The sequence below is a fragment of the Salvelinus namaycush genome, chromosome 26 (assembly GCF_016432855.1).
Source record: "Salvelinus namaycush isolate Seneca chromosome 26, SaNama_1.0, whole genome shotgun sequence".
NCBI classification, from domain to species: domain Eukaryota; kingdom Metazoa; phylum Chordata; class Actinopteri; order Salmoniformes; family Salmonidae; genus Salvelinus; species Salvelinus namaycush.
The window spans coordinates 34,197,750-34,206,618 of record NC_052332.1 but is presented as its reverse complement, the minus strand read 5'-3'; the positions used below and the strand labels follow the sequence as shown (position 1 = coordinate 34,206,618).

The window sequence follows — 8,869 nt, the reverse complement described above, 5'->3', positions numbered from 1 at the left end:
AACAGGATGCACCCGAGCTCAATTTTGAGTCAGCAAAGGGTCTGAATACCTATGTAAATCATGTATTTCTGTTTTTTTTTTATATAAATTTGCAAACATTTCTAAAAAACTATTTTCGCTTTGTCATTATGGGGTACTGTGTGAAGATTGCTGAGGATGTTTTTTTATTTAATCTATTTTATAATAAGGCTGTTATGTATCAAAATGTGGAAAAAGTGAAGGGGTCTGAATACTTTATGAATGCACTGTACTGAAGAGCACAATCGTGTCAGATTTATTTTAGTATCCAATCTGAATTGAACATAATTGTCTATGATTGATTGGAATGCAAACCTGAGTTCCTAGTAAGGCCTCAGGTCCAGCAATGAGAAAGGCTGCTGCATCAGGTGGCTACTTTATGATTTTATATTATGCAGCACACAAAAGCCAGCCAGTGTCTTCGACCGCTGACACACACAGATCAGCTTCAGTGCAGAACATTACCTTTGTTGCTCCCAAAGCAATGCATTTGGGTTTGATGTGATGTTTCACAGGATGCCTGGTAGATAGCCACTGCCTTATTTGTGGACTGAGATTTCATTAACAACCCAGTGAAGTGATTTCTTCAAATTCAAGTATTGTTTCCTGTGGTATTACAGTATTATTAGCTTTGCATCAGAAGACACTGCATCCCATGTTTGGATATAAATACAATAATTTCCCTCATATTAGGGTTTAGAAATACATACAGTAACTACTCATTTGGATAGTGGTGGTAAATTTAGGGCTTTTTACTCTCTGTTGATCAGACATTATTAAACTGCTCATACATATTTCAGAATATGGATTGTTGAGCCTCGCATAAAAGAGTCCATTTTTATTCCACACGTCACATTGTCAATTTACAGCGATGAATAAATGATAATAGACTCTGGAAGCATCCATAATTAAAGTAGGCCACATTTTGGGAGTACTGGTGGTAGACCTCACGCACTCTGTTTGTTTACAGTCATGCAATCTGAGACAGAACTTTTCACCCTCTGCAATTTATAAGACACTTTTAGGATTCTCTAAGGGCAGGGTTAGCTTTAGCATACAAACACCGTAATTGAATAGCGGGTTGAGCAGTTTAATCTACAGTATTGGAGGATAGAGTCTATATAGGCCTTGTTGTGTCCTTATAGCGCCGCACAAACCTTCAGCACCGCGGACAGCAACACGATCTGAACAGACTTAAACAAGGGACTGGTAAACCGGTTCAGCACCATGGCCGTTGAACAGCGACACGCCACAGCTCTTCACTAGCATTTGTATTTTTCCTCGCCACACTAGCTCCGCCCAGAATTTGGTTGCTAGCAAGCCGACAGCATGCTAAGTAGTGCTAGGTATCAACTGCCTATCCAGTAGGGGCTGGAAGGTGTAGTGAGCTTCGATTGGTCAATCGTGGCACAATCGCCTAGTATTTATATAAAATTCAGCTTTCCCCAACTTAGGTCCCGCCCTGTTCACACTCCGTCACCCATGCTCATATCGCCAAGTTCACTTCTCTTCCATTGAAAATGAATGGCTTTCCGTAGTTTCACTGTGTTCTCTGTCCCATTGAGTTGTGTTGTTTCTGTTCTCTCCACAGCCGTGCCCTTCCCCCTGAGTCATCGCCTCACATTGAAGGAGGTGTTTGACTGTGAAGGGAAGCCCAGGGTGGACCTGCTCAAAGCCCACCTCACCAAGGAGGGACGCGTGGAGGAGGCCGTGGCACAACGCATCGTCAACGAGGGTGCCGCCATCCTGCGCCAGGAGAAAACCATGCTGGACATAGAAGCACCAGTCACAGGTGAGGAGGAGGGATCACCTTTAACTTACACTCTGGTGAAACACACTTTGACTGACATTCCCAGCATTCACGTAATGGTCCAACAGAGAGAAGGAAGGGTGGAAGTAGCATCAAAATGTGGAAGATACAACTGTCAGCATCGGTATGATTTATGCTGGTTATTTTGTCCAGTGGCGAGTGAGATAGAGTATTATGCCTAGGTAACTGTGAAAGTGGGTCAGTGTGCTTAAAGTGCTTCAGATTGAGGGACTCTTTTATGAGCAGGTTAGTCTGAGAGTCTGAGCTCTGGAGTAAACTCAGGGAGAATGTACTTTTGTTTGGTGTATAAATATATGTCTGTGTATGAAGGTGTATGACTGTAAGCAAATACTAGTAGGAAGACAAGAGAGACTGGGAGTGAATTCAATACCTGAAATACAAAAATAAACTCCAAAGCACCTGACAGGAGTTAAAATGAAGATGAAGAGTAGAGACATCAAAGCAGGACTGTATATGCAGCATCCCATAGCAGGTAGCTGTCACTTTCAGTATCATCTGCATTATGGTCATGTAAGAATAATACATTTCTTAAGCACATCAGCACATCAAAAGCTCTGCATCTCTCTTTATCTTTTCAAGAATTAGATCAATGTTGAGTGTTGTTCTGCCTCTCATACAGACATGGATGGACAGGCACTACAGTACGTGATGAGGAACACAGTACATTGAGGCTTGTTCAACCAATCAATGCAGCAGTTTATCCTATGAGCCGTAGTGAAAGATAGTCACCTCACCTGCATATGACCTCACCATCATGTTGGGATAACTCACCTCAATATATATGAGTACAGATGTATGACCTTAATTTGATCGCACTGTAATCCTGAAATGCAGGACATGTTATGCTTTTAGTGTATTTTAGGTATAAAAAGGCTTCTGAAGTTTGTAATTTCCACTTTGAAATTTCATAGTTGATTTTTCCTTTTTTTATGTACCAACCCCTACAAAAATGTCCTTTAATTATAATCCACATAATATTTCAAATTTCCTGTTGCTGCAGGATTATTTTCCTGCTGTAGCAAACTGGCTCAAATTAAGATCCTACATCTGTAGATGTGTTTCCTTTTTAAATCAATATGGCTGAACAGTCCAGCATATAGTTCGTGTGAGATTCTTCAGGCTTTTAGCTTGCTTATATTAAAATGGTACACATTGTTAGGTATGCCCTACCCTCTATGGGGACAGCCGAAGAACCCTTTTAGGTTCTAGATAGCACCTTTTTTTCTAAGAGTGTAGTTATCAGTAAAGGCAGTGCTAGTACAAAAGACAAGTGCAGGTTTGTTAAGCCGTGGGAATTATTGTTTGTTTACTCTAGCACCATTTGACTTTTTTACTATTGTGACAAGGTCACACAATACTGCTCTGGATTCCCCTAGTTCAGTCTGCCTGTACACTGACTCTACCAGGAGCGCAGTGGCCCCTTTTGTCCCTGGGCTGACAGCCATCTAGCCCACAGTGATAGTAGTGTTGAACAACCCCTCAGTCCTGACTCATCCACACCACAGAGCATGATCACATCCCAGCCACAGCTGCCTGCCTGCCTGCCTACCTGCCTGCTTGCCTGCCTGCCTGCCTGCCTGCTGTAGCACCACCCAGGTGGTCCAAATGAACTGATATACCCTTTCAAAAATCTTATGCTCCTTTTGGATATTTTAAATGTGAGAAGCCATTTAGATGCAATTGCGAGAGAGGGAGAGAGTTTACATGTGCGTGCATGCATGTTTGTTGTAGATAGACATATGTTATAGCTACACTGCTTTCTGATGGTACTAGGAAACAGTAGCATGAGTAATTATATTTGCCATTACGTCCAATCAGATAGGAGGTAGACCTATTTACTATGACAGCTACTAAGCATGCACATAGCTTCTTGCATATTTGATACAGTCTTGACATTAATAATACATGTTTTCAAGGTTTAATTCATCATAGTTTTGACTAATCTGAGCAAGCTATTATGAACAAAGGGGTCAGACTAACTCACAACACGTGCACACAAACAACCCTCACACAAAGGCGCTTACTGTAAAAACACGCATGCACACACATAAACCTGAAAACACACAACAGCGCAGCAAAAGCACACTCACTCTCGCATCTCTTGATGCTGGATCACATACACATCCTCGTTGTTATCGGATTTAGTCGTTCCTCTGTCATTAAGCCCAGTAGTCATGGGATGCTAGATGCAGACAAACTTACATAATACTGCCTCCAGAAATGAAGACATTGAAGAATGGTGTTAGAGAGTGACAGAGAAGGGAATGACACAGAGGGAATCAGAGAAATAGTGGGTATGGGGGAAATGTGAACGAGTGAAAAACAGAATGGTAGTAGAGAGAAAAAGATAGAGAGATAATGGTAGAGGGAATAACAGAATGGTAGTAGAGAGAAAAAAATAGAGAGATAATGGTAGAGGGAATAACAGAATGGTAATAGAGAGAAAAAGATAGAGAGATAATGGTAGAGGGAATAACAGAATGGTAGTAGAGAGAAAAAAATAGAGAGATAATGGTAGAGGGAATAACAGAATGGTAATAGAGAGAAAAAGATAGAGAGATAATGGTAGAGGGAATAACAGAATGGTAGTAGAGAGAAAAAGATAGAGAGATAATGGTAGAGGGAATAACAGAATGGTAATAGAGAGAAAAAGATAGAGAGATAATGGTAGAGGGAATAACAGAATGGTAGTAGAGAGAAAAAGATAGAGAGATAATGGTAGAGGGAATAACAGAATGGTAGTAGAGAGAAAAAGATAGAGAGATAATGGTAGAGGAAATAACAGGGAGGGGGTGGTAGTGGTGGTTCTGTTCTGTGCACATCAGCCTTTTCTCCCCTCCCCCAAGTCTGAAAATCTTCCCATACTGAGGCCATGCAGGGACAGGTTGGCTGGAATAAGGTATTAGAAATGGAGAAGAGAACGGCTGGAGTAAAATATTAAAGATGAAGGACAGGAGGGCTGGAGTAAGACAATAGAGATGGAGGGAGAGGACGGCTGGAGTAAGGTATTAGAGATGGAGGGAGAGGAGGACTGGAGTAAGGTATTAGAGATGGAGGAGAGGGGGAGAGGAGGACTGGAGTAAGGTAATAGAGATGGAGGAAGAGGAGGGAGAGGAGGGCTGGAGTAAGGTATTAGAGATGGAGGGAGAGGAGGACTGGAGTGAGGTATTAGAGATGGAGGAGAGGGGGAGAGGAGGACTGGAGTAAGTTAATAGAGATGGAGGGAGAGGACGGATGGAGTAAGGTATTAGAGATGGAGGGAGAGGAGGGAGAGGACGGCTGGAGTAAGGTATTAGAGATGGAGGGAGAGGAGGACTGGAGTAAGGTATTAGAGATGGAGGAGAGGGGGAGAGGAGGACTGGAGTAAGTTAATAGAGATGGAGGGAGAGGACGGATGGAGTAAGGTATTAGAGATGGAGGGAGAGGAGGACTGGAGTGAGGTATTAGAGATGGAGGAGAGGGGGAGAGGAGGACTGGAGTAAGGTAATAGAGATGGAGGAAGAGGAGGGAGAGGAGGACTGGAGTAAGGTATTAGAGATGGAGGGAGAGGAGGACTGGAGTAAGGTATAGAGATGGGGAGAGGAGGGAGAGGAGGACTGGAGTAAGGTATTAGAGATGGAGGGAGAGGAAGACTGGAGTAAGGTATTAGAGATGGGGGGAGAGTAGGGAGAAGAGGACTGGAGTAAGGTATTAGAGATGGTGGGAGAGGAGGACTGGAGTAAGGTATTAGAGATGGAGGGAGAGGAGGACTGGAGTAAGGTATTAGAGATGGGGGAGAGTAGGGAGAGGAGGACTGGAGTAAGGTATTAGAGATGGAGGGAGAGGAGGACTGGAGTAAGGTATCAGAGATGGAGGAGAGGGGGGAGAGGAGACCTGGAGTAAGGTATTAGAGATGGAGGGAGAGGGGGGCTGGAGTAAGGTATTAGAGATGGAGGGAGAGGAGGGAGAGGAGGACTGGAGTAAGGTAATAGAGATGGAGGAAGAGGAGGGAGAGGAGGACTGGAGTAAGGTATTAGAGATGGAGGGAGAGGAGGACTGGAGTAAGGTATAGAGATGGGGAGAGGAGGGAGAGGAGGACTGGAGTAAGGTATTAGAGATGGAGGGAGAGGAAGACTGGAGTAAGGTATTAGAGATGGGGGGAGAGTAGGGAGAAGAGGACTGGAGTAAGGTATTAGAGATGGTGGGAGAGGAGGACTGGAGTAAGGTATTAGAGATGGAGGGAGAGGAGGACTGGAGTAAGGTATTAGAGATGGGGGAGAGTAGGGAGAGGAGGACTGGAGTAAGGTATTAGAGATGGAGGGAGAGGAGGACTGGAGTAAGGTATCAGAGATGGAGGAGAGGGGGGAGAGGAGACCTGGAGTAAGGTATTAGAGATGGAGGGAGAGGGGGGCTGGAGTAAGGTATTAGAGATGGAGGGAGATGAGGGAGAGGAGGACTGGAGTAAGGTATTAGAGTTGGAGGGAGAGGAGGACTGGAGTAAGGTATTAGAGATTGAGGGAGAGGAGGGCTGGAGTAAGGTATTAGAGATGGAGGGAGAGGGGGACAGGAATAAGGTATTAGAGATGGAGGGAGATGAGGACTGGAGTAAGGTATTAGAGATGGGGGGAGAGGAGGGAGAGGAGGACTGGAGTAAGGTATTAGAGATGGGGGGAGAGGAGGACTGGAGTAAGGTATTAGAGATGGAGGGAGAGGAGGACTGGAGTAAGGTATTAGAGATGGAGGGAGAGGAGGGAGAGGAGGACTGGAGTAAGGTATTAGAGATGGAGGGAGAGGAGGGCTGGAGTAAGGTATTAGAGATGGGGGAGAGGAGGGAGAGGAGGACTGGTGTAAGGTATTAGAGATGGAGGGAGAGGAGGACTGGAGTAAGGTATTAGAGATGGAGGGAGAGGAGGACTGGAGTGAGGTATTAGAGAGGGGGGAGAGTAGGGAGAGGAGGACTGGAGTAAGGTATTAGAGATGTAGGGAGAGGAGGACTGGACTAAGGTATTAGAGATGGAGGGAGAGGAGGACTGGAGTAAGGTATTAGAGATGGGGGGAGAGGAAGACTGGAGTAAGGTATTAGAGATGGAGTGAGAGGAGGACTGGAGTAAGGTATTAGAGATGGAGTGAGAGGAGGACTGGAGTAAGGTATTAGAGATGGAGTGAGAGGAGGACTGGAGTAAGGTATTAGAGATGGAGGGAGAGGAGGACTGGAGTAAGGTATTAGAGATGGAGGGAGAAAAGGACTGGAGTAAGGTATTAGAGATGGAGTGAGAGGAGGACTGGAGTAAGGTATTAGAGATGGAGTGAGAGGAGGACTGGAGTAAGGTATTAGAGATGGAGTGAGAGGAGGACTGGAGTAAGGTATTAGAGATGGAGGGAGAGGAGGACTGGAGTAAGGTATTAGAGATGGGGGGAGAGGAAGACTGGAGTAAGGTATTAGAGATGGAGTGAGAGGAGGACTGGAGTAAGGTATTAGAGATGGAGTGAGAGGAGGACTGGAGTAAGGTATTAGAGATGGAGTGAGAGGAGGACTGGAGTAAGGTATTCGAGATGGAGGGAGAGGAGGACTGGAGTAAGGTATTAGAGATGGAGGGAGAAAAGGACTGGAGTAAGGTATTAGAGATGGAGTGAGAGGAGGACTGGAGTAAGGTATTAGAGATGGAGTGAGAGGAGGACTGGAGTAAGGTATTAGAGATGGAGTGAGAGGAGGACTGGAGTAAGGTATTAGAGATGGAGTGAGAGGAGGACTGGAGTAAGGTATTAGAGATGGAGGGAGAGGAGGGAGAGGAGGACTGGAGTAAGGTATTAGAGTTGGAGGGAGAGGAGGACTGGAGTAAGGTATTAGAGATTGAGGGAGAGGAGGGCTGGAGTAAGGTATTAGAGATGGGGGAGAGTAGGGAGAGAAGGACTGGAGTAAGGTATTCGAGATGGAGTGAGAGGAGGACTGGAGTAAGGTATTAGAGATGGAGTGAGAGGAGGACTGGAGTAAGGTATTAGAGATGGGGGAGAGTAGGGAGAGAAGGACTGGAGTAAGGTATTAGAGATGGAGTGAGAGGAGGACTGGAGTAAGGTATTAGAGATGGAGTGAGAGGAGGACTGGAGTAAGGTATTAGAGATGGAGTGAGAGGAGGACTGGAGTAAGGTATTAGAGATGGAGGGAGAGGAGGGAGAGGAGGACTGGAGTAAGGTATTAGAGTTGGAGGGAGAGGAGGACTGGAGTAAGGTATTAGAGATTGAGGGAGAGGAGGGCTGGAGTACGGTATTAGAGATGGAGGGAGAGGGGGACAGGAATAAGGTATTAGAGATGGAGGGAGATGAGGACTGGAGTAAGGTATTAGAGATGGGGGGAGAGGAGGGAGAGGAGGACTGGAGTAAGGTATTAGAGATGGGGGGAGAGGAGGACTGGAGTAAGGTATTAGAGATGGAGGGAGAGGAGGACTGGAGTAAGGTATTAGAGATGGAGTGAGAGGAGGACTGGAGTAAGGTATTAGAGATGGAGTGAGAGGAGGACTGGAGTAAGGTATTAGAGATGGAGGGAGAGGAGGACTGGAGTAAGGTATTAGAGATGGAGGGAGAAAAGGACTGGAGTAAGGTATTAGAGATGGAGTGAGAGGAGGACTGGAGTAAGGTATTAGAGATGGAGTGAGAGGAGGACTGGAGTAAGGTATTAGAGATGGAGTGAGAGGAGGACTGGAGTAAGGTATTAGAGATGGGGGAGAGTAGGGAGAGAAGGACTGGAGTAAGGTATTAGAGATGGAGTGAGAGGAGGACTGGAGTAAGGTATTAGAGATGGAGTGAGAGGAGGACTGGAGTAAGGTATTAGAGATGGAGTGAGAGGAGGACTGGAGTAAGGTATTAGAGATGGAGGGAGAGGAGGACTGGAGTAAGGTATTAGAGATGGAGGGAGAGGAGGACTGGAGTAAGGTATTAGAGATGGAGGGAGAGAAGGACTGGAGTAAGCTATTAGAGATGGAGGGAGAGGAGGACTGGAGTAAGGTATTAGAGTTGGAGGGAGAGAAGGACTGGAGTAAGGTATTA

At 45.4% G+C, this 8,869-nt stretch overlaps 1 protein-coding gene across 1 annotated transcript in view; it reads left to right on the top strand.

Annotated features, from left to right (window-relative positions):
* The first annotated feature begins 534 nt into the window (after window positions 1–534).
* Window positions 535–8,869, top strand: part of LOC120021106 (serine/threonine-protein phosphatase 2B catalytic subunit alpha isoform-like) — a 34,473-nt gene continuing 26,138 nt past the window's right edge. The window contains exons 1-2 of the mRNA XM_038964747.1: window positions 535–541; window positions 1,610–1,810. Of these exons, the coding sequence (XP_038820675.1) occupies window positions 535–541; window positions 1,610–1,810 (208 nt within the window). The remainder of the gene's footprint in view (window positions 542–1,609; window positions 1,811–8,869) is intronic.